At 40.8% G+C, this 27066-nt stretch overlaps 1 protein-coding gene and 1 long non-coding RNA gene across 2 annotated transcripts; both read left to right on the forward strand.

Annotated features, from left to right (window-relative positions):
• The first annotated feature begins 1640 nt into the window (after positions 1-1640).
• On the forward strand, positions 1641-13256 carry LOC125261779 (zinc finger protein 239-like). Its single transcript, XM_048180332.1, has 3 exons — positions 1641-1857; positions 11921-12665; positions 13223-13256. The coding sequence occupies exons 1-3, from the start codon at positions 1734-1736 to the stop codon at positions 13254-13256; spliced, it is 903 nt and encodes a 300-aa protein (XP_048036289.1). The 5' UTR covers positions 1641-1733.
• Positions 13257-19823: 6567 nt separating this feature from the next.
• Positions 19824-22790, forward strand: LOC125261781. The gene is made up of 2 exons (XR_007183431.1): positions 19824-21527; positions 21669-22790. It is a non-coding gene; the product is annotated as an uncharacterized LOC125261781 (long non-coding RNA).
• The last annotated feature ends 4276 nt before the right edge of the window (positions 22791-27066 follow it).

The raw sequence follows: 27066 nt of genomic DNA on the forward strand, positions 1-27066 counted from the left end.
TCGAACAGACAGGGAAACAGAATAATAACGCTTGGAAATGTCACACAGGGAAAACAAGACCTAGCAGTGAGGTGATGTGTGTAAGAGTCTTTTATAGTCCTGGTAATGAGCTGCAGCTGGGTGTGGTGATTAGAGATTAGTGTTAAGTGTGTGCAGGTGAGTGGCAGAGAGGATGATGGGAGATATAGTCCGGGAACTGACAGGAACAGACGGTGATCATGACACCCCATATATTGATATTGATAATAAAACTATTAAATCTGTTGACTCTCTGTTCTGTTTTATTTGGAAAAATAAAATAATTTGTTCGGATCCTTGGTAATCTTCTTACCAAGTCCTTGGTAAGAAGTTACAAGGAGGGTAACACTTTAGATTTGGTCTTAACGCTTTAGATTTTCATCAACCAGATATTAAAAATTAAATGGATTAAGAGTTGTGTTTCTAATAATGGATTACCCTGGTTTTGGATCCCTAACCTAATATTCAAACACTGTGGTGTTTAATGGCCTTAAATTCTTACTATCTTGTAACATTAAGTGCAGCAAATTACCTATCAAACTGTTGAATTTCCACAAACAAGCTCTAGATTCCTGGAAGATGCTTTCAATCATAATCTTTCCCCACACGTGTATTATGTGGAATAATGAAAATGTAACAAATCCCCATTTTTTAAAGGAATGGATGAGTCAAAATATATTTGTTTCTGATTTGTTTAGTGCTCAAGGATTCCTTCTCTCTTTTTCTGATTTTGTGTCTTTGAAAGGTGCTACAATTTCATTAAGAGACTTTAATAAGGTTATTAAAAGTATTCCTGGCAGTTTAAAAACTTTGATTAAAGATTTGATTAAACAATCATATTCCTTCACTTGCAATCAATGGTGTTCATGTATTAGATAAAAAATGCAATTAATTCTTTATTAGAAATGATTTTTCTTCAAGAACCTTCCCTGAAGCACAATCTAGAGTATCTGTTATCCAAACTCTGATTTAAATTGATTAAAAGTAAAATTAAAGAACTCCATTTTAAAATTGCTCTTAGGTATTACCCTTGTAATAGCAGGTTTGAGCAGGTTTTCTGAGAATGTGTCTTTCTTTATGTTCCTTTTGTAATACTGAAGAAGAATCAGTTCTACATTTGTATTATCAGTGACCATGTTAGTTTTCTTCTGCTAACAAACTGGTACAAATGACTGAATCTATCATTTTCTTGTCTGATTTTCATTCTAAGGATGTTATACTTGATTACACTGTTTTACTGCTTTGTCTTCTGGGTAAATTTCATCTTCACAAAGCCAGAATTATCCACTGTAAACCCAATTTTAGCTTTTATTTAATTTAAGAAAATGTCAAAACATTTCAAATCAAAGGTGTCAGAAATGTTTAACATCCTTGACTCTGTTGTAAAGAACCTTTAAATTTATAATTTAAGTTACATGGATGAAATGTAATCAACTGTGTTGATTTAATTTGTCCCTTATTTTAATACAAAGATTATCTGGTAAAACAGTTAGATTTCTATGCACTTCTGTGATTTTAGACAATGCTGTGTGTGAACAGGACTTTTATTTTGGAGTGACGACATGACGTCATAAGACTGCGCCGAACTCCTGCATCTGTTGTGATTCAGCTGCTGAAAGGTTTGATCAAGTGTAGATCATAAATGCCTACATATAAAGTGTTACTTTTCAGTGTTTTTGTCTAAACCATTAACTCTGTTTATTCTCTTCTTAAAGATGGCGTTTATTAAAGAGGAGGAGACTGAAGACATGAAGATGGAGTTTATTAAAGAGGAGACTGAAGACATGAAGATTGAAGAAACATTGAGTGTGAAACATGAAGAAACTGAGAAACAAACAGGTTGGTTTTATTCTCACAGCTGAACTCAGTCATTTGATCATTATTTAAATGTCCAGCTCTATAGAAATAGAGAATATTTTGTGCAACATTAAACCCAATATCTTCTTCTAAATAGAGAACAATGGAAAAGTAAAGAAGTTTTTCTGTTCATGCTCAAAAGTGCTGTACTATCATTTTAACATACCTGAATAGGGATGGGCAATATGGCCTAAAAAATGTATCATGATAATAAATATATAATTTTTTTATTATTATTTATATATCATTATTATCATTATAAATTATTTTCTTCTGTAAAATAGCAATTATGTTATGTTTAAGTTGTGTTCCAGTGTCTGTGCTGAAAAACATCACAACAATTACACAATAATAATTAAAATCAATTACAAGTTTAAATGTAAACAGATTCTGTATTTATTAATACTCTCATGGTGCAAACAGCAAAAGGAACAATCACCATGTCTTCAGTTGTGTTACAACAAAATTACAACATAGTATAACTGCAATAAATCCTGATAAAGAAATTGTAAAAATAGTGCAAAATTAACAATCCCAACTATGTCTATAAAAGTGCAAAACACAAGATAAATTAAAAACAAATCAATAAATTAAATTTAAATAAAAGCTTAATTAAACTGTAAACACTGATATACTCTATCTGTAAACAAAATATAGAAATGAGGCTGACATGAACATGTCTGGTAGTCCAAGTTATTTAACACACATACTAGTGTGATTCAGTAGCTTTCAAAAAGAACAGGGCTCACACCTTAAGATTTTTGGTCAAGAAGACCAACATATTCACTGTAGCTGGTTTCAGAAGAGACCTTTGGCAAGTCACTACATTTCCAGCAGCGCTGAACACCCTCTCTGAGGGTGTACTTGTGGCGGGGATGCACAAGTACTTTTTCGCCAAACAACTGATGTTAGGGAAATTCACCTCATGTACCTTCCACCACATAAGGGGATTGCTTTCACCATCTGCAAGTGGCCCATGGAGGTAGTTGTTTAATTCAGCATCAATTTTCTCTGTTTCAGAAAGGTTGGTCATCTCAGCAGCTGGTTTCTTGAAAAAACTTCCAAGACTCTTCTTCTGCTTTTTAGATGCACTCTGAGCTTCTTTTGTTGATTCAGCTGATGTTACAGGGGTAGCAGAGCCAGCATATCTTAGCATGACAGAAAGGGATTCCACCTCTCTGACTACTCTGGCTTTGATGACCAGGATCTCTTCTTGACTCATAGACTGAGTGCGGAAGCGTGGATCAAGAATTGTTGCCATGTTGATCATTTCCTGAACCTCTAGGTCACTATATTTGGTGTTCATGTAGTCCAGTATTGAACTTTTAATTGTCTTGGTGAGATCTGAGTCTTCATCTTTCCCCTGCAGCAGCTCACTGTTGAAAAGGTGAAGAGTAGGCTTCAAGCATGACACTGTGACATAGTTTTCAGAAGAGAGAGCATCTGTAAAATCAAGAAGAGGCCCAAGTGCCTTACTGACAGAGTCTAGGACATCAATATCCTGCCAAGTAGGCACCAGATGCCTGGTTGATCTGTCAGCAGCCAAGACTTGTGTAATGGCCTTCTCTTGCTCAAGTATCCGCTGAATCATCTTCTGCCTTGATCCCCATCGTGTTGCCGATTCAGTCACAAGTTTGTGTGGTGGAAGGCCAAGTTCTACTTGAGCATCTTTGAGTGTTCGCTGCTTTTTCCAGCTGTGCGAAAAAACACTGACTATCTTCTTACAGACTCCCACAGCTCTGTCAATCCTGGTATCCCTCATGCTTCTCTCTGCAAAACAACAAAACCATTTGTTTATTTTTATGTATTTAAGTTTCTTTTGCACAAGAATAAAAAAAATACAATAAAAAACAAATGAAAACAAAAAGTAAAAAAAAAAACACAGTTCAGTTAAAATTAAAAATAGATGAAACAAAAAAAGATATAAAAAAATAACATTTAATATTTTTAAATGCATATAAAATACATATTAGCTAATATAATGAATTACTGTTCAGAATACTGTGTATAGTTACATTACTAATGCAGAAACAAATACATAAAGTAATTATTAAGATCATGTTTGCTCAGTGTGCATGCATTAAAATGATAAGAGAGAAAGAGTAAACTTACCAATAGCGATGTGTAGACAATGGCCAAAACAAGATATTCTTGTCCACATGTTTAGAGAGACTGCTTTCACTATATTGGCCCTGCTGTCTGTTGTTAGGCACACCTGTTTCTCCTCGTCTAAATTCCATTCTTGAAGAAACTGCTTCAAGCCACTCGCGATGTTTTCACCCGTGTGGTCATCTGGGAAAAAACTTGTCTGGATGCAACAGCTGTTCAAACTCCAGTCACTTGTTATGTAGTGAACCGTAAAGCTAATGTATGGCTCAGTCGCTCTGCTACTCCACATATCTGCAGTTAAAGCATAAAAATCCGCCATAGACAGTGCTGTTTGGAGCCTACCACGGCACTCCTCATACATCGCTGGCAGGGCTGTTTTGGAAAAGTACTTCCTTGAAGGCATGTTGTATCTTGGGTCCAGTTTATGGATCATTCGCTTGTATCCTTCTTTTTCGACAGTGTGGAATGGCAACATGTCTTTTGCCAAACAAAACGCCACGGCTTCCGTCAGTTCCTTCCATCGTTTACTTTGATTATCATAAGGGATACAATAAGCAAATGCACTGGCAATTTTCGTCTGGGTGGGAATTTTCTTACTTGTAGTTGGTGCCTCCGTTGCCTCGTGCATCTTCAAACTTTCTTCATATACTCTGGTTTGTGTTTGTGTTTCAGATGGTGAAACAAATTGGATGCATTTCCACTCTTTGTAACCACTGTTTTTCTGCAAACCTTGCATATAACGGTAGTTTGCTCCGCATCTGATTTCCTGTAGCCAAACCAATTCCACATTGTGGAGGTAGCTCCTTGCTTAATAACGAGCTCCTCGTCAGCCTCACGTCCACCTTCCGCCATGCTTGCTTTCAAGTGACGCTAGACTTATCGTTGTTATCGCGAGGAGACAAATTTTTATCGTGAGGAGAATTTTAAATGGTATTTATCGCCAACGATAATATCGCCCATCCCTATACCTGAACATAGAAGTAATTGAACATTAAAGTAACAGTTCACCCAAAAATGAAAATTATCCCATGATTAACTCATCCTCAAGCCTCCTTAGGTGTATATGACATTCTTCTTTCGGACGAATACAATTATTGACCTTATTCCGAATAAGACAATATTCTGATTAAGGCGTTTACATGAGCTGCTTTTAGAATATTCCTTTCATGTTCCCGTTTTACATGTTATAGAACATAGATCGATTACTGGCAAACGTCACATGTTCTCTACAGAATTTCACCTATCACCGCACAGTTCGTCTTCGTTATGGTACCATATACAGTTTTGGGTGTTTCATTTTTAATTTTACGAAAATGGATACGGAGCCCCGCATATGAATGCAAGAAAAAATAAAGAAATTGTATGCATAATTTACTAATTTGTTCGCTTGATCATGCACATGATTTATAAATCGAGGGAACAAATTAGTAAACCATGTGCACAATTTAGTAAACGGAGGGAATGAATTAGTAAATTGTTTGCACGATTTTGATTACTATTTATTTTCCCTCTCATGTGTGGGGCTCTGTAAATAGACGATGGTGGATACAAATTCTCCAGCAACAGGCCTCCTATGCACTTTAATTTGGCAACATTTCAGAGGAATTTGATTTTTGGCTTCTTGCTTGAAGGTTGCTCTCTTGTTTGCCATCAAACGGTTGACCACTGCCGTGTGTGTATTATGTGTCCTGTAGCAAAGTGTGGCGAAAACTCCCTCATGACGTTAATAGTGTGATTAAGGTGTGTACATGTTTATAATGCACTCCAATAATGTGACTAAAGTAGGAATACTCCACCTGTCTTAATTCGATTTGTGTTTACTTAGAGTATGACTTTAATTGGATTAAGTTAATCAAAAATAGCTGTTTACATGGTAGTTTCTTAATCTGAGTATTGTCTTAATCGTGTTAATATCGGAATATTGTTGTCCATATAAACATAATCAATGAGATATTTTTACCAAGCTTGACACACTATATTGCCAAAAGTATTGGGACACCCCTCCAAATCATTGAATTCAGGTGTTCCAAACACTTCCATGGCCACAGGTGTATCAAATCAAGCACCTAAAGGTGCATTCACGCAGCCTCATAATTCCTGTAGTTACGAGATTCTAGCATGTAAAAAGCGTTCACGTCCTCGTAGAGCTCGTAGTTACAGCTTGTAAGCTGGGAGTTTTCTGAAAGCACATTCTCGCACATGTACCACGTGGCTGCTGTACCACCCGACCGCTGTAGATTCATGTAGATTCGTTGATAGTGGTGCCATGGAAACGCATAATTCCCAGTCCAAGGACCAAAAGGAAGTACACAGCTCCGAATATAACGTCACGTGTTGTCATTTCAAGATTACGGTATTACGCGGTGATGTGAACACAGCATATGCATGCAGACTGCTTCTACAAACATTTGTGAAAGAATGGGTCGCTCTCAGGAGCTCAGTGAATTTAAGTGTGGTACCGTGATAGGTTGTCACCTGTGCAATAAGTCCATTCGTGAAATTTCCTCACTACTAAATGAAGAGTTTGTTTCCAAAACGCAATTTGATTTGATTAATTTGAGTAAAATGGTGTTTTCTTTACCAAGAAAGTGGCAAGATGAAAACCTCCATTTTCTGTTTCAAACTTTCACATAGCATCTTTTGGTTATAAAAACACTAAAAATTCAAATCTGATTATTTTTTTCCCCAAAATGCAATAAATCTATGACACGTTTTTTTTTTTCTTTCAAAATGTAATTAATCAATCAATATAAGCTGATTCACATAAATGACAGCGTCTGAACTTTATCAATACTAATCTTATATACAGGCATTTTACTAAAAATACATTCAGTCGTCACTCCCAAAATGAACTCAACGAGTCATATTGGTAATGTTATAAATTAATTATTTGTCATTGCAGATTAAAGAGTATCTGGCGTCACCGCACCGTTAAAATGAATACATTTTCTGAGTACATTGGTATTAAAAACTGCTTTTAAAAACTGTTCATGATTCAGTTTTGTGGACCACAACAGCTGGCATTGTTGTTCCTCCTGACTCGAGTGCCTCATCTTCATAATCTCCTCACATAAATTAGGGCTGGGCGATATATCGCATGCGATTGTCACGCGCATTTCGTCAGTAAAGCCGGTTCCCTGATTACCGCTAAAGTGACATCACCTGCTTTCAAATGGAGCGGCATTTAATAGACAGAGCCGTAGTTCACTGATAAGCTACGCAATATCGCGTTCATATCGCAGATGAATCGCCTTCGATAATGGCGATTCAGTGCAGAGGATCTCTTTTCTCAGTATGGAAGTAGACTCGGTCGCCATGTACACGCAGCTTACAAGCGCGCACGCGCGTGCAGTCTCTCCTGAATTGCCTGAATCAGTTCAACGGCAAGACCCAGCAAAAACTTTTTCAGAGGCTCCTGAGGCATATGGCTTCCGCAGCGGTAGTTATTCCGCTGGGGTTGCTCCATATGAGACCGCTTTAACATTGGCTTCACGGCCGAGTCCCGAGATGGGCATGGCATCAGGGCACGCTTGAGGGTGACCATCACTCTGGCCTGCCGTTTGACTCTCTCCCCGTGGCAGGACCTGGCTTTTCTTCGGGCTGGAGTTCCCTTAGTACCAGTGTCCAGGCATGTTGTGTAAACCGATGCCTCTGCTACGGGGTGGGGTGCCATGTGCAATGGTCATGGACAGGACCCCAACTTCAGTGGCATGTCAATTGCCTCGAGTTGCTGACAGAACACCTTGCTCTGCACCAGTTCAAGGCCCTGCTGAGAGGCAAGCATGTACTAATCCGAACAGACAATATGGTGACCGTAGCGTACATCAACTGTCAAGGCGGTCTACGCTCTCGCCGCATGTTGCAACTCGCCTGCCATCTCCTTTTTTTTTGGAGTCAGAAGCATTTGAAGTCGCTTTGTGCCATTCATATTCTGGGCCGACTCAATCGTGCAGCCCATGAGCTCTCACGACATCAGTCATGCCCCGGGGAATGGAGACTCCATCCCCAGTTGGTCTAGCTGATTTGGGAACGGTTCGGGGATGCTCAGGTAGACCTGTTTGCCTCTGCAGACAATGCCCATTGCCAGCTATTTTACTCCCTTACCGAGGACACTCTCGGGTCGGATGCGCTGGCGCACAGCTGGCTGCGGGATCTACGCAAGTATGAATTTCCCCCAGTGAGCCTCCTTGCACAGACCCTGTGCAAGATCAGGGAGGACAAGGAGCAGGTCCTGATGGTCGCCCCCTATTGGCCCGGCCGGACCTGGTTCTCCGAACTGATGCTCCTTGCGGCAGCCCCTCCCTGGCCGATCCCTCTGAGGAAGGACCTTCTTTCTCAGAGACGAGGCACACTCTGGCACCCGCGTCCAGATCTTTGGAGACAACATGTGTGGTCCCTGGACGTGACGCGGTCGGGTTAGGTACCTTACCACCTCAGGTGGTAGCTACCGTCACTTCAGCACGAGCTTCGTCTACTAGACAGGTTTATGGAACCTCTTCGTCTATCTTTGAAGACTGCGCTCCTGTTAGCTTTGGCTTCTATTAAGAGGGTTGGAGACCTACAGGCATTCTCTGTTGATGAAGCATGCCTAGAATTCGGGCCGGACGACTCTCACGTTATCTTGAGACCTCAGCTTGGATATGTGCCCAAAGTTCCCACCACCCCGTTTCGGGATCAGGTGGTGAACTTGTAAGCGCTGCCACTGGAGGAGGCAGACCCAGCCCAGGCACTGCTCTGTCCAGTACGTGCTCTTCGCACTTAAGTAGACAGAACTCCTTCAGGAGTTCCTTCAGTGCTTCAGGACTTCTGACCAGCTCTTTGTCTGTTATGGAGGTCAGCAGAAGGGGAAGGCTGTCTCCAAGCAGAGGCTAGCCCACTGGTTAGTGGATGCTATTGTCTTAGCCTACCAGGCTCAAGACCTGCCATGCCCCCTGAAAGTGAGGGCTCACTCTACCAGGAGTGTGGCCTCATCTTGGGCTTTGGCGCGTGGCGCCTCGCTAACAGATATTTGTAGCAATGCAGGCTGGGTGACACCTAACACATTTGCGAGATTTTATAATCTCTGTGTAGAGCTGTTATCCTCTCGTGTACTCGCCCCTTCGGGCCAGTAGCTGGATCTGCTCGGTGTCATTTGCTTGCTGTGCCATTCCATGGATGGATTCCATGGATGCATTCTATGGATTAGATGCGTGTGCTCTCTCTCAGTAAGTTCCTTTCAGAACCCTCGATTCCTCCAGCAGCGTCGATGTCTACATTTGCGTGCATGCCCTCCGATCAGCCCCTATGTTAGACTAGGTGCTTCCATGTGTTGTGGTTCCCCTCTGGGTAACCCCATGTGTGTTTTCCAATTTTAGTCTGCTCTGGAGCATGTGTCTTCCCCTAGCAAGCCACTTGCTATTCTATTCTTTTGGGTATGCTACCCAGTGTGCTCTGTGTGTATGGTCCTTCTATCGTGCTCTTTCGGCAAAGTACTGTTCTCACACTGTTCACTGAAAGACAGCTATTGTGGCGTTTTAGTACGGACCCCATTTCGTCAGTCTCTGACATAACGTCAAAGTGACCAACTGAAAGGGAACGTCTAGGTTACGTATGTAACCCTCGTTCCTTGAAGGAGGGAATGGAGACATTACGTCCCCTTGCCACAATCGCTGTTCCGCTTAACGGCCGGGTCACTCGGCTCGGCTCCTCAGCGAAGACTTGAATGCGAGTTGCTCGCGCTGCTCCTTATTTACCCACAGTGTGGGGTGGAGCTTGCACATGCAAATTCCGCAGACCAAGATACTCTTCGTATCATTGGCTCGTTTTGTTAACACTCTAAGGTGATTCTCTGACATAATGTCTCTGTTCCCTCCTTCAGGGAACGAGGGTTACATACGTAACCTAGACGTTATTTCATGTCAATAGTTCCTGTTTTCACCTCATTTATTATGCTGATGTCTTCAGATCTGCTGTAAATTGACCCTTAAAGCTCATTTCATTGCTGTCAACAGAGGGGATTTGAGGACCTCAAATATGAACAATTATTTTTGTTTTTGTGCATTTAACTGTTTTTCTTACAGTTCTTTACTACTTCTAAGGAGAAGTCTACTGTGACCGGCCCTTAATAATTACACAGGTTTAGGAAAATAAATTAAATACTACAGGAATATACTCTAATGTTTTAAATAAATAAAAAATGTGTAAGACTTGATTTTCCTGCTAAAACAAAAGCTGAGATAAAACACCCTGCAATAAAACAATAAAACACCCCCGGGAGAGATCTCAGGGAAAGAGGACAGGACACGCCTTGACCAAACTTGTCCCACCCCTCCCTCACCCTTTCCCCTTGATTTTATTTTTATACTTTGTATTCTCCTTATAGCATTGTTATATTTGTCTGCAAGCATATTTTGGCATCTTTGTATAGTTTGTATAGTCTCACCCAACATAAATAGTTTTAAAAAATAATTCTACAATTTTAACTTGTGATAAAATCTAATCATATGTTACTGGGGTGTGACAAGATCTCGTGTCACGAGATCTCGCAAGACTAAAGTGTGACGAGATTTCTCGTCGAGGCGAAAAGTAGTCTCGTGATGTTGCCATGACAGAGTGTTAGGATGATTAGGAAAGAATATGCCACCGCTACGTTTACGTTACGCCTCCACTGTCCTTTTGCTTTGTGTTAAATAAAAAAAACATTCAATTAAGTTGGATAACGGTCGCCACCGCTCCATATTTAAAGAGTACACGCGATCGCTGAAAGTGAAAGTAAACGCGCATTTTCAAAGCGGCTCCCTGATGCATGCAAATATCTCTCAATATGAAAGCTATTTTAGGCTGGGTAGTGTAGTTGTAACCATCTCTTAGCTCTGTAGCCTATCAAAGAAAAAGTTGGTCTTATTTGCACTTTGAATATTGAGAGTGTGATTGGGTGCACTTATTGTAAAATGTTACTATAAAAACTTTAACAGTTTTCTCTTAATCTTATTAAGCACAAACAGTAAGGTTTCATTTATTAACATTAGTTAATGCACTGTGAACTATCATCAACTTTCAATGAATTACTATTTTTATTAACTAACATACCAGTAAACAAAGATTAATAAATACTGTAGCAAATATATTGCTCATTGTTAGTTGATGTTGGTTAATATGTTAATATTAATAAATGAGACCTTTTTGTAAAGTGTTACCATTTTTATTTATACTGTTTTTATGATCAGTTTGTGGAAAGGAGTTCAGTTAGGAGGTCAAAAGTTGTAGAAGCTCATAAATCATGTACAGTAAGGTCTGAAGAGACTGATATACAGAAGAGAAGTCAGTCAGTTGAGTTTGTGGCAAAACCTTTTACAGTACTTGAGTATTGTTGTATTTTACTGCATATGATAATTCATACTCAGAAAGTAGAACTGAATGACATTCATTATAAGATGATTAGTTAAAACATTTCAAATACACCTGCAGAATATGTATTTCGCCATTGAGGATTTCTTAAAAATAGTGTGTAAAAATCTTGTCTCGTCTCGTGAGATACTCGTCTCGTCACACCCCTATATGTTACCAAAATTTTTAAAATTAAAAATACCCCAAAAATCAATTCTGGCCTGAGTAATTAAATGAAGATGGCAGATCAGCCATTGCAGTGTGTCCCACAGTCAGTTATACATTTATTATGCTTAAATTTATGATTTGAGCAATTTATGTATTTCTTATTTTTAAATTGACTTCTAAATGTCTAATTGTGTAATAGGCATGATACTTTTTTACTGTAAAATGTTATAAGATCTTAATCAATACATGATTAATTCTGGACTCTGCATCAAAATGATCTGAATATTTTAAAGCAGTTGTCTGTCACAGCAAGTCTCAATTGTATTGCCTTTCACTTCATATTTCTCTCTTTAAATTATTTTTATGTACTGAAAATTAAATGACTTTTTTTCTCTCATTTCAGACCTGATGGAAGAAAGCAATGAGAGTGAAGAACTAAAGACATTTCTAAAGAAAAGAGCCAAGAAATCTTTCACCTGCACTCAGTGTGGAAAGAGTTTCTCAAAGAAACAACATCTTGAGGTTCACATGAGAGTTCACACAGGAGAGAAACCGTTCACATGTGATCAGTGCAGGAACAGCTACAGTCAATCATCAAGCCTTAAAGCACACATGAGGATCCACACTGGAGAGAGGCCGTTCACATGTGATCAGTGTGGGAAGAGTTTCAGTCAATCATCAAGTCTTAAAGCACACATGAGGATCCACACAGGAGAGAAGCCGTTCACATGTGATCAATGTGGGAAGAGCTACACACAATCATCATGCCTTAAAGAACACATGAGGATCCACACAGGAGTGAGACCGTTCACTTGTCACCAATGTGGCAAAGTATTTCTTGGGGAATCCACCTTAAAGAAACACCTGAAAATTCATACAAAGGAGAAGCCACATTCATGTTCTGTGTGTCGAAAGAGTTTTTCACAGCTGCAATATTTACATGTACATGAGAAAACACACACTGGTGTGAGAGAGTACATGTGCTTTGAGTGTGAGAAGACTTTTACTACAGAGAGTGATTTAAAAGTGCACCAGAGGATTCACACTGGAGAGAAACCTTACAAGTGTTCACAGTGTGACAAGAGATTCAGTCGGTCATCATCTCTGAAAACACATGAGAGGATCCACACTGGAGAAAAACCTTACAAGTGTTCACACTGTGACATGAGATTCAGTCAGTCATCATATCTGAAAACACATGAGAGGATCCACACTGGAGAAAAACCATACAAGTGTTCACACTGTGACATGAGATTCACTCACCCATCATCTCTGAAAACACATCAGATAATTCACACTGGAGAAAAACCTTACAAGTGTTCACACTGTGACAAGAGATTCACTCACCCATCATCTCTGAAAACACATCAGATAATTCACACTGGAGAAAAACCTTACAAGTGTTCACAGTGTGACAAGAGATTCACTCAGTCAGTAAATCTGAAAACACACGAGAGGATCCACAGCAGAGAGAAGCCGCACATGTGTGATCAATGTGGAACAAGTTTTTCTTTTAAAAATCAGCTGAAGATTCACATGAAGATCCATGCAGTGAAGGGCCACATCACCACAGTCCGAAATCATAAGTAGTTCATCTTTGTGCGGAGAAAAAAATGTCTCTTCTGTGTAAGTTAGATACAGCCATATCTCTCCTCTCCACATATAGTTGGTGCTGTTGCTCTGTGGCTGCTGTTGAATTATCCAGGTTGTGGATGAGGAGAGACCCCGAAATGCCTTAATCATTCAGTCAGTCATTCATTCATTCATAGTTAGCCGTTTATCAATATGCGCTCTTATCTGTACTTGTGTGAAACATCATCAGTCACTGCCAAAGTACTGTTCCGATTCAAAGTTCACATCTTGCCAAGTACAGTTCAAATCCTTGGATGTCTTCTCGATCCGCCCCTTTTATCGAGGATGCGTCAAGAGGTGACTTGCGCAGACTTGAGACAGCCAGGTACATTGTGCACTAACCAGCAAGCGTCATTGAAAAAGCAGAAAACCTGTAATTTAAACATATTACTGTTATTATGTCATGATATGTAGTATTAAGAGTTTTCAGGCATGTAGGAATGTACTGGTTTAAAGCTCAAATTTGTGGTTCACTGATAATAAGTAGCACCTATTTGGAGTTGTGAGATCCAGGCGATTACCGGGCGCTCATGTACACCACCGAGAACAGCCTAACCTCGGCTAATCCTTCTGATGTTTGCCGCAGACTCTGATGTCTCTGTAGTGGTTAAAGATAATATAATTCTTTTGTAAAATGTGGTGGTAGTGTGATGGTCTGGGGCTGTTTTGCTGCTTCAAGATTGGAACACTTGCTGTGATAAATTGAACCATGAATTCTGCTGTCTACCAAAAAATCCTGATGGACAATGTCCGACCATCTGTTCCCGACCTCAAGCTGAAGTGAACTTGGGTTCTGCAGCAGGACAGTGATCCAAAACACACCAGCAAGTCCACCACTTAATGGCTGAAGAAAAACAAAATGAAGACTTTGGAGTGGCCTAGTCAAAGTCCTGACCTCAATCCTATTGAGATGCTGTGGCATGGTTCATGCCCAAAAACCCTCCAATGTGGCTGACTTACAACAATTCTGCAAAGATGAGTGGGCCAAAAATCCTCCACAGCACTCTAACAGACTCGTTGCAAGTTATCGCAAACGCTTAATTGCAGTTGCTGCTGCTAAGGGTGGTCCAACCAGTTATTAGGTTTAGGGGGCAAGCACTTTTTCACACAGGGCCATTTGGGTTTGGATTTAGTTTTCCCTTTATAATAAAAACCTTCATTTAAATATTGCATGTTGTGTTTGTTTGTGTTATCTTTGATTAATACTTTAATGTTTTAGATCATCAAACAAATTTAAGTAAAAAAAAAAAAAAAAAAAAATCAGGAAGGGGGCAAGCACTTTTTTCACATCACTGTATGTGTGTGCAAGATAGTCCTTTTAAGTCATTTTGAGTTCGGGAGCACGTTGAACAGCACTGTCCTGTGACAGTCCAAGGCAAAATAATTCCACCAGGTTGGATATTTCCACAAGGATAAAAAAACAGTTACAGACAAAAACAGGGAGTGAGAATGGCGCAATCGTGTTTAATTATCCAAAGAGAGCATTTTGAGTGTTGCTCCAGAACGCCGGTAAGTCCACTTCTTTTATGGGAAATGTCATGATCCTGATTACCCTGATGCATTGTGGCGGAACTATCATGAGACAAAAAAAAGGAACACAAACGCTTGACGGGGCAACAGAAAGACAGGGGAACACATTTATTCACAGACAGCGGACACACACACACACACACACATATATATATATATCAATGCATTTAGGGGTGTGGTCCTGGTCAAGACAATCTCCTGAACTCCAAACTGAATGTCAGAATGGGAAAGAAAGGTGATTTAAGCAATTTTGAGCGTGGCATGGTTGTTGGTGCCAGACGGGCCAGTCTGAGTATTTCACAATCTGCTCAGTTACCGGGATTTTCAAGCACAACCATTTCTAGGGTTTACAAAGAATGTTGTGAAAAGGGAAAAACATCCAGTATGCGGCAGTCCTGTGGGCGAAAATGCCTTGTTGATGCTAGAGGTCAGTGGAGAATGGGCCGACTGATTCAAGCTGATAGAAGAGCAACTTTGACTGAAATAACCACTTGTTACAACCGAGGTATGCAGCAAAGCTTTTGTGAAGCCACAACACGCACAACCTTGAGGCGGATGGGCTACAACAGCAGAAGACCCCACTGGGTACCACTCATCTCCACTACAAATAGGAAAAAGAGGCTACAATTTGCACGAGCTCACCAAAATTGGACAGTTGAAGACTGGAAAAATGTTGCCTGGTCTGATGAGTCTCGATTTCTGTTGAGACATTCAGATGGTAGAGTCAGAATTTGGCGTAAACAGAATGAGAACATGGATCCATCATGCCTTGTTACCACTGTGCAGGCAGGTGGTGGTGGTGTAATGGTGTGGGGGATGTTTTCTTGGCACACTTTAGGCCCCTTAGTGCCAATTGGGCATCGTTTAAATGCCACGGCCTACCTGAGCATTGTTTCTGACCATGTCCATCCCTTTATGACCACCATGTACCCATCCTCTGATGGCTACTTCCAGCACGATAATGCACCATGTCACAAAGCTCGAATCATTTCAAATTGGTTTCTTGAACATGACAATGAGTTCACTGTACTAAAATGGCCCCCACAGTCACCAGATCTCAACCCAATAGAGCATCTTTGGGATGTGGTGGAACGGGAGCTTTGTGCCCTGGATGTGCATCCCACAAATCTCCATCAACTGCAAGATGCTATCCTATCAATATGGGCCAACATTTCTAAAGAATGCTTTCAGCACCTTGTTGAATCATGCCACGTAGAATTAAGGCAGTTCTGAAGGCGAAAGGGGGGTCAAACACAGTGTGGCGAGGGGGGGTGTGGTTCAGCAAGGTCTGCAACCGGAGAGAATAGCAGGATACGCTTGGTAAGTGAGTCGGTTGAATACAAATCACGAACACCTGTGTCTCGTTCTAGTGATTGGCGCGGAGACAGGATAAGACGCCGTGAGAAGCAGGAGTGTGTGAGAGAGAGGGGAACTGGTGACTGAGGCACAGCGCGTTGCTTGGAGTGAAGCCCTTGTGGATTGTGTCTACCGAATCTGGAGTGAAGCCCTTTGTGGATTATTTATGTTGCTGTCGTTGTGCATTGCACAGTCTTTCTGTTGAACTTTGTTTTCAATAAAAGCTCAGTCAGCAGTTGTTCGTCGACCCAGACCTCTTCCTTCCAACACCCGAACTTTAACTGTGTTACACTGGTGCCGAAACCCAGGAAGGAAGATGGGAGTACGCCGCCATGCAGTCATCATCCTCCACCCCATTTGCGGACGTCATCGTGTCCCTCGCGGTCCTGCACCAAGAACAACACCAGGCCCTGCTGGATCTGCGCCAAGACCAGGAGCGGTGCTTTCAAGCCATCCTCCAGACCCAGCAGGAGGACCGCGAGGCGTTCCGGAGCTGGATTGACCGGGAGGTTCCTCGGGAGCCCTGCGGGCAGCCCGCTGTGCCTGTCCACCTGCCCATGAATAAGATGGGCCCACTGGACGATCCAGAAGTTTTTCTCGAGCTCTTTGAGAGGTCCGCCGAAGTGAGTGAATGGCCGCGGGACCAGTGGTCTATGAGGTTGGTCCCGCTCCTCTCAGGCAAATCCCAGGTGGCGGCACAGCAGCTGCCAGTCCAGAACCTCCTGGTCTATGATGACCTACGGCGGGCCATCATCCAGCGGGTTGGCCGGACCCCGGAGCAACACCGACAACGCTTCCGTTCCCTCGACCTGGGTGAGTCCCAGGGGGGCGGGACTCCCTGCTGCCGGGACGGACCCCACTCCTGTTTCTCCCCTTTCTCCGCGTCAGCCATTCAGCCCACTCTCTGCCACAGGAGTGGCGGGCAGGTCTGGGCCGGCTTGTTGGCGGTGTGGGGATCCGGATCATTTTGTGGATAAATGTCCAGTTATGGAAGTTGGGACAATGATCCGGGTCCCCAACGATCCACAAGCTGCCCCTGGTCAAGCTGGCGGGTACCAAATACCTGTGAGTATCAAGGGGGGTACCTGTCAGGCCTTGGTGGACTTGGGCTGTAACCAAACCTCTGTCCATTAAAGCCTGATTTCATCTGGGGCATTGGATACAGGCCGCATGGTTGGGGTTCGGTGTGTGCACGGGGATGTGGAGAAATATCCTGTAATGCCCGTCATAATTAAATTCAGGAGACAAAAGCATAGTGTTGAGGTTGCAGTTAACCCGCATCTCCGGCATCCGATAATTTTGGGAACAAATTGGCCTGCGTTCAGTCAATTATTGGGATGTTTATGCTCGGATGCCTCTTGGGAATAGAGAACGCGGGGTAAGCAGGCGCGAGTGCAGGTAGGAGAGACTGATCAGGGACCGGGGAGTGCTGCTGCAGGGGAACAGAGTGAAGCTGGAAGACATTCTTCCGGAGCATGATGATTTTCCCCTGGAGCAGTCTCAAGATGAGACGCTAAAACATGCGTTTGAAAAGGTCTGTGTAATTGATGGTCAGCCTCTCCAGCCTGGACGTCCGCTTGCTTATCCATATTTCACGATTATAAAAGATAGGTTGTACCGAGTGACCTAAGACACTCAGACAAAAGAGGATACAACCCAGTTATTAGTTCCAAAGCATTTCCCTGCGGCTCATTCTAATCCGATGGCGGGGCATTTAGGACAGGCGGCGACACTAAATCGTCTCATGACCTGATTTTTCTGGCCGGGCATTCACGAGAATGTACGCAGATGGTGCGCGTCTTGTCGTGAATGTCAGTTGGTAAACCCACCGGCCACCCCAAAAGCCCCATTGCGCCCACTCCCATTAATGCAAGTCCCCTTCAAAAGAATTGGTATGGACCTCATCGGGCCATTGGAACGATCAGCAAGGGGACATCGCTTTGCATTGGTCATTGTTGATTATGCAACGCGATATCCTGAAGCAGTGGCTCTCCGCAACATTTCCGCTAAGAGTGTTGCGGATGCACTGTTTCGTTTAATCTCCCAAGTGGGGATTCCAAAAGAAATCCTCACTGATCAAGGCACAGCGTTTATGTCACGCACGTTACGCGAATTGTACGAATTATTGGGCATTAAATCGATTCGTACCAGCGTCTTTCACCCACAAACGGATGGGCTGGTCGAACGTTTTAATCGCATGCTTAAATCCATGATTCGTAAATTCGTTCAGGAAGACGCCAAAAATTGGGATAAGTGGTTAGAACCTCTGTTATTCGCAGTGCGAGAGGTCCCGCAAGCCTCCACGGGGTTTTCCCCCTTCGAGCTTCTCTTTGGACGCCAGCCATGTGGGGTGCTGGATGTCCTAAGGGAAGCTTGGGAGGACGGACCGTCTCAGGCCAAAAACGAAATTCAGTATGTGCTGGACTTGAGAGCAAAACTCCACACTTTGGGGTGGCTATCAATGGAGAATTTGTTACAAGCCTAGCACAAACAGAGCCAGCTGTATAACAGATGGTCTAATTTATGCAAATTTGCACTGGGAGAGAAAGTACTTGTATTGCTCCCTACTTCAAGTTCTAAATTACTTGCAAAGTGGCAAGGACCCTTTGAGGTTACACGGCAAGTGGGCGAGCTCGATTATGAGGTGGTACGGTCTGACAGGAGGGGGGCACGTCAAATTTATCACCTCAATCTCCTTAAAAAATGGAATGAGGCAGAATCAGTGATGCTGGCGACGGTGATTAGCGGGGAAGATGATCTCGGGCCAGAGGCGAATGTAAAAACTCAATCCCTCGCTCTGATCCCGGGAGGAGATCACCTCTCGCCCTCCCAGCTCACTGATTTATCTAAACTGCAAGCAGAGTTTGCAGACGTGTTCTCTCCCCTGCCGGGGCGTACCAACCTCATTCAGCACCATGTCGAGACGGAGCCGGGCGTGGTTATTCGCAGCCGGCCGTATAGATTACCTGAACACAAAAAAAAGTAGTTCAGGACGAATTAGAGGCAATGCTTAAGATGGGAGTAATAGAAGAGTCCAGCAGTAACTGGACGAGCCCGATAGTTTTGGTCCCCAAAACAGACGGCTCGGTTCATTTCTGCGTGGACTATCGCAGGGTGAATGCAGTGTCGAAATTCGACGCGTATCCAATGCCACGGGTGGACGAATTGCTTGACCGGCTAGGTACGGCTCGATTTTATTCGACACTGGACTTAACGAAAGGATATTGGCAGATCCCCTTGTCGCCATTATCCAAAGAAAAGACAGCTTTCACGATGCCGTTCGGATTACACCAATTCGTTACGCTTCCGTTCGGGCTGTTTGGGGCACCGGCTACCTTTCAGCGACTCATGGATAAAATTCTCCGGCCCCATGGTGCATATGCGGCTGCCTATCTAGATGATATTATTATCTATGGTAATGACTGGCAGCGGCATATGCAGCATTTAAGGGCCGTCCTGAGATCGCTGAGAGGGGCTGGGCTCACGGCCAACTCGAAGAAGTGTGCAATTGGGCGCGTGGAGGTAAGGTATCTGGGCTTCCACTTGGGGCATGGGCAGGTGCGTCCCCAAATTGACAAGACAGCTCCCCGGCCTGAGTCGGGCGGTGGGGGTATGTGGCGAGGGGGGCGTGGTTCAGCAAGGTCTGCAACCGGAGAGAATAGCGGGATACGCTTGGTAAGTGAGTGGGTTGAATACAAATCACGAACACCTGTGTCTCGTTCTAGTGATTGGCGCGGAGACAGGATAAAACGCCGTGAGAAGCAGGAGTGTGTGAGAGAGAGGGGAACTGCTGACTGAGACACAGCGCGTTGCTTGGAGTGAAGCCCTTGTGGATTGTGTCTACTGAATCTGGAGTGAAGCCCTTTGTGGATTATTTATGTTGCTGTTGTTGTGTTTGAAAACGGTGTTTGATTATCACGATTTTGAAAACCAGCCAGCATCAGTCTGATGCAGACGCAGCACGCAACATTGTTTTTTGAATGAGAAATGGCAGAAGGCAGTGACAGCGCCAGGAGATTTCATCATAAAAATCATAATTTGTGTTCTAATGAAGAAACAAAGTCACCTACATCTTGGATGCCCTGGGGTTAAGCAGATAAACATCACATTTTCATTTTTGGGTGAACTATCCCTTTAAGAATTTTTAATTTGTAGAAATGTGATGATAAATGTTCATCGTAGTTCACAGTCCTGAAATGTGTGTATAGTATTTCTTGTTCTGTAGCAGATTATGAGAAAGCCAGACAGAAGGCTAAAAAGACTCAGACATCCTCTTGTCTCAACTCAGAAAATGACAGCATTCTAGGAAAGTTTATTTGGAAGAGAAAGTGAGTTTCTTTGTTTTCACATTGTAACTTATATAAAACTTTGCACAGATGTAAGAAGCACCCATGGTAGGAATGTAGAGTGTGAAATTTCAGATTACAAACACCTACAGTAGCATTAATGGTTCACTATGTAACTTTTTCAAGGAAAAAAATAGGTAAAGAAATTTGAGTGAGTACATCATGAATCCATCTTCCAAACAATGTTTTTGTCTTATTCTGAATCACTACAGTATGCCTATAATAAGTGTTTATATTCAGACTATTTTTGGCTGTGTGACTCTTCATAGACATAAACAGAGAGAAGTAGCTCCGCAAGATGCATGTGGTTTGTTTATTAACTGCTAGAGCACCAAAAGTTACACAGTGTACCTTTAATTGTTAATTTAAGGAAAACCAGATTACCTAGGATTCCGTTTTAGAATGACCCTTCTGTTTAAAATGAGTTAACATTGTCCTTACATACACTTTTACAATTCAAAACAGAAGGTATTTCAGAGAAACTTATTTATTTTTATGTACAACAGACCAAACACACACTACCCTGATCAGAGCCACTCTTCTGAAGAAGAAGACAATTAAACGAAGAAAGCGCTCTGTACTGGTTCCTCCATCCCCACTGTCCCCATCATCTCAACAATCTTCACCAGACCTGCCAGCTCCACCTGCTCCACCAACTTTACCTCAGTCAAGAAGGCAGCCAATTACACATAAGCACTGATTTCAGGTTATATATCATGAAGTGGGTATTGTTGTATAAACAAAAACTGTAAATGAATATTAATTAATGAGTACAATATATTTTTGTTACTTTTTTCAAGATTATATATTTTCTATGTCTCTGTCTTTTTATTAATCTGTCCTTCCCTCTGTCTTCCCTCTGACTCTCTCTCTTCCTCAACAGCAACAGAACGACACATAAGTCAGCTAAAAAACCTGAACGAAGAGGTTGCTGTCATCAAGCAGTTATTATTGACACTGACAAAACAAAACTCTGTGGCTGCAGACCTGCTGGAGGGTGTCACTTTGACACTAAAAAAAAAAAAAAAAAAAAAAAAAAAAAAGAGTGGAATTAATGCATTTCTTAATGCATTAATGCATTTTTGTATTTTTTTTTTTTTTTTTTTAGGAAATAAACTGAAGGAGGAGGCCTGCTAAAGTGCAATGGTAGATTTTATTAAATATTTGGTATTTAATACCTTTTAAAAAGAGCCTGCTAAACAAATAAATAGATTTAAATGAATAAAGTTTTGTACTTTTCATAGCTGTCTTGTAAATAACTAATGTATTACTGCTTTAATAATTTAGGCAAAGTATCTGGCAGCAGTTGGGGGTACAAGCCCAACCTCCAACACGAGACGTATCCTGGTCTGCATACTAACCATCCCGCTGACCCAGCAACTGTGCTGGAAGGGCTCTGGCCAGAAGAATCTTTGGGAAGATGATGGTACAGTATGTAATGTTTATATGGGATAAGCCCTTATAGCTGAATGAAAAAAAAAAAAAGAAATGGGAAGGAAATCAGTAGTGCCCTATGAAACTTGTTTGTTGGAGGTCCTCCTGCCCCGTTGACTGCACAGAAAATAACTGACCTCTTTAAGGTCATTTATTCAGAGAGAGGCAGTTCTTGCCGGTCAGCCAGTGGAGAGACTGGCTGATCGACATAGAGGGTATGCACACTTTGTTAAGTACAATTGAAAAATGTCAGTCATAAACAATGTGTTACATAGTAATGATAAGTTTAGTGGTCCACTTCACAAATGAACACACTGTCTGGAAGTACTTAAATCAACATTGTCATGAGGGTGTACATACTGAACAACAAAACAGTTCTCACAAATTCATTAAGACAAAGAAAAAATGAATTCTTTGGACTAGAGGTGTGAATCTTGTATTGCCTCATGATTGTATTCAATTACGATTTAGAGGGTACGATTCGATTACAAAACAATTCTTCACAATTTATCTTTTACTCCCATTATTTTGTTGAAAATAATTGCTATATTGATACTTACAATATAGCTTTTTGTTATTGTATGTTTTTATTAATAATAAACAGTGGCATAATTATAAGAAACAAATTAAACGAACAGTGCTTACTTTTTACAATTCATATCTAAACAGAAGCATTCAAGTAACAAAAACAGAAATTGATTACATGTGAAAATAATCACTATTTACTCTATAGTTGTCACAGTTCCCTTGTCTCCCGGACTCCATTTCCCATGATCCTCCTGTATCCACACCTGCACTCACTTCCCTCGTCTTCTCCCCATCATCACAGATCACCTGCACCTGGACTTCCTCATCTGCACTCCCTTTATATTGGACTCACTCCCTTCACTCCTTGTCCGTTCTCTGTTGTTGCTAATGTTATGTAGTTTATGTTTGGTGTCTCCTCCGTTGTTCATTAAAGTGCCTGTTATTGTGGATTTCCTTGTACTGCCTCGTCTCTACACCAGCATTTGTAACAATAGTATTTTTTATTACAAATACACTCATTGCAGCTTTAAAAAATCTTCACTTGAAAAGCAATACTTGCTTCTTTTATGTTATTTGAAGAACATTAATGGCAGACAGCAGCTTGTTATGACCATATGCACAGATCTAATGTAATGTTACACATCAAATGTTTGCACAATGCATAACCAACTATGTTTGCGTTAGTTTAGACAGGCATTTTGAAATACTGCAATTCTCTGTGTACTGACCATTCAAACACAACCGGAATTTGGAAATTGTATATTAAATTATATCATAAATTATATTAAATGTGGAGGATGTTAACTGTGGAAAGATGACTGACAGGCCAGTTTACCATTTTAAGATGCTCGTAACAGACACAATTTAATGGCATGACAGTATGTCCCAAAGCCATTCTACTGTTTTGCTACATGCTTAAAACTATGTACTTTTTCTTCACAAAAAGAGTGCATACATTTAGGGTTGAATATGGGACACACTAACCATTTCACTCAGATACACATCACTAAAGAAAAGAAAAGGCCTGCATAGCTTACATTTAATGCAGACTTTATAGATTTCAATTTCTTAATTCCACCCTCCCTTTTACATTTCAGGTGGAGATGCTGTGCTGACAGTGGAAGAAAAAAAAGTCATAGTTGCTTTTGACAGTCTTTTGATGTTTGTCACTGGCACTGAATCAAATCCAAGAGCAGGAATTCTGTCAGAGGAATACACTGGAACCTTTACATGATCCAGTAAATTGATCAAAGAGACTTTATCCAGAGGCTAAAACATGAGCATTGATTCTGAGGCTTCCAGTACATGCCTCATATGAGCACTTCAACCAGAATATGATTTTAGGCATTGTGCAGTCCCCACATTTTGGGCTAGCCTAATTTAAATTCATGTTTTAGATTCTTCTTGTATTTTTGTTATTCATGTTGAAATATTAAATAATGTTTAACAACATTGAGTGTCTATTTTGTATTTTTCATGTCTTGATAGTAAACTTTTATAACCCACAAAAAATATGGTTTAACTGAATATAGCTGAATATAAAACTATTAATTCAAAATATAACATGATAATAAATATAACATGATTTGAATGACAGAGTGGTTTTGGTGAGCTTTGACTCATTGTGCCACAATTTACTTTGCTTGAGTTTGATAATTTCTGATTATTACTGAAAAGAAATGGGAAAGAAGACTTTATTTTTATTACTTACCTTTTGTCATTTGCAAGATTCTCCTTGACCTGAAAACCTGTATCTAAGATCTGGTCTCCAGTCTAATTTTATTTATTTTATATATTCATAATTTTATATTTCCCACATAAAGATCCCTATCCCTTTAACCCTCTGGTACTGTTCTGTTGAGTTTGTGGAAAAAACATTTCGGTTCTTGTATTATTTTATTCTATGATTCCGTACTTTTTTTCCACAATAATTCGGGAATGTTTACAAAACTTGTGCAGTTGAACTGATTTGTAGAAAGCTAGATTTGTTGTGAGCTAGTGTATTCACTCATTATATGGTACGCATGCGTTAATTAAAATTCTTACCAATAATACCTCTAAAGTAAAGCTCAATGACACGTTCCAAAATATTATTTTTATAGATTGTATTAGGCCCAATTAATTTGTGTTCAAGTTGTTAATAATTGTGAAAATGGTGCACATAGTTTGCACATAGTTCTTAATCTTCAGGAGAAAGTGAGTGAATTTATTATTTTTTTTATTGTTTGTAAACAGTACAGAGATTACATTAATGGGATAGGCTACAACTTTGTATACAATACACAATTTGTATCAAGGGTATGTATATATATATTTTTTAAAGCACTTAATTACTAATTAAACAATTTACGGTAAGAGAAAACAATAACAGAGAATGAATAGGTACAATAAATATAAAATAAATAAGATCGATTTTTGAAGGAAGCATATGTAATCTTAGCTGCCTTTGATATCCCACAATCCTGTGCTTTCCATTCTATGACAGATGATCTAGGAAAATAAAGATCTGAAAGTTGCGTTTGCTGCTCAGTTTGTGTATAAATGTATGATTTTGACAAACATATTTCAATTTTGATGTAGAAAATTTACTGTAGTAATTAAATATCTGTTTAGTTCTCACCAAAGCTTGCGCTATATTGCGGTAGATCAATAAACTGTCACGCTGCCTCAGAAGTCTGTCTGAAATCAGTTTCGTGAGGTGCCTTCATGTACAAGTCAAGTACAAGTCATTCTCTTATAAGACAGCAAGGCAGCAAGACAGCTACCTAGGTTTTCGTACGCAGCCTGTCTGTCTGTCCTTCTATCTATCTGTCTGTCTGTCTGTGTGAGATTAATAAATGTGCTTTTCTTTGGCTAACTGTTTATACCTGATTGAATAAAATTTTATAATGCACTCACCTGATTAGCTGTTTTTGCACGATCTGGGGCATGTTTTAGGGTCGTGGCAATCATCTCCTCCACACAGGCACCTTGATTTAAAGAGGCTCTATGTAGGAATGACACCCAGTGGTCGAAATAGGTACTGCAGTCCAAATTAAAACTTTTTTGCCCTGCCCCCTCCTTCAAAGACGCGGTTTGCCAGCTTCAGGACACGCAACAAGAGGGAGCGCAATTGACAATGAAAGCTGAGGAGACTTACACACTGTAAGCTGATGAGTTGATTTATCTGTTTTAATATGCTGTTGTTCATAGAGATATTTAGATGGATTCAGAGGCTTTTTAGGTCAAGTAGAATCTGCGATTCTCTGACCCAGTTTGTTTGCTGGTTTTCATGGCTGCAATACGCGTGTTTTCCGCCAACTGGCAACCTGTGATGTCGAAATACTATTGGATAAACTGGCAGCATGCGGTTTCACACAGACCCAAAACAAAGACAGAGGCTGCGTCCGAAACCGCCTACTTCTCTACTATTTAGTAGGGGAAAAGCAGTAGGCGAGCGAATAAGTATGCCGGCCGTGCGCCTACTTAAAGTGCGTCCGAAACCAAAGTAATAGGGGAAAAGCATAAATAAGTAGCCAGAAACCAAAGTCATAAATAAGAGAAGTTCCCGGATGGCCTACTGCTTCCGCCTAGATTTTTGAGTGGTCATCCGATAGATACTTTTCTATCCCAGGAGGCCACGGGAGAGGATCATAAAGAAGAAGAAGAGGATACGTTTTGTGCGATAGGTGGCGGTAATGCACTTAAATGTCTGCGATCCGACATAAAGCAAGAAAAAGGATGGCTGAAAAGATAGACGCGGGTGTTTTCAAATGTGAGTATTACAAACCAAAAACACGGTTCCTTGTTTTAAATTCACATTTGTTGAATTACAGTAGAGCAAATTGTTGAAACTAAAGGCGCTAAATGGTATAGTATTATTGTGATTTTGCTGTTGAACATGTTTTATTATGTATAGCTAACAGGGAGCTCCAGTAATGTACATCTTAAATACGATTACTAAATGTCTATTTAATATCTTGTAGGAAAATCGTCCATATGAATTTCATGAGTATGTCTATTAGGTCCTCATATGAAGTAGACATCTGAGTGATGTACATGCTATTGTGTAACTTAGTACAATTCACTGTTGTCAGCACAGTTTGCAATAGATGAATGAAAGTAATGTAAATACATTTCCATAAAGTCACTAAATATAAGCAATCTATTTTATTTGTCCATTAGTTCTGTTGAAAAATTTAGGAACATTTGTGTTGGATAAAAAGTTACTTAACACATCAACAACTACCTCAACATTTAAATGTAGTATTGAGCACACAAATCTCAGAGATAACTTGAATCTTGTATGGATGTTACAGGGACAGATGAGCACACACATCTGCTTATCCGGTGGAGAGCAGCTAATGAAGCCCTCTTCACCAGAAAGCGGAATGCTTCCATCAAAGGCTTTGAGTGAGTATACTAGAAAAGTCAATAAAAGTCTATTTAAATTGTAACTTGTAGTTTATTTCAATTATTGTAATTTCAAACAGTCCTTACAGCACTTTTCTGATTCTTGATTTCTGTTATTTGCTGCAGATCTTTTGTGGCCGAGCAGGACCTGCAAGGCAGAGTGACCGCAGCATTTGTAAAAAAAAAAAAAAATGGGAAAACCTCAAACAAAAATATAAAGTAAGATCATTTTGTTACTTCTAATACAGAAATCAAATGATATTGTGCTATTAAAATGACAGCTTTTGTATTATGTTTGAGCATTTTTCTGAAATGATCTGAAATCTCCACA

Source organism: Megalobrama amblycephala, unplaced genomic scaffold (assembly GCF_018812025.1).
Source record: "Megalobrama amblycephala isolate DHTTF-2021 unplaced genomic scaffold, ASM1881202v1 scaffold482, whole genome shotgun sequence".
NCBI classification, from domain to species: domain Eukaryota; kingdom Metazoa; phylum Chordata; class Actinopteri; order Cypriniformes; family Xenocyprididae; genus Megalobrama; species Megalobrama amblycephala.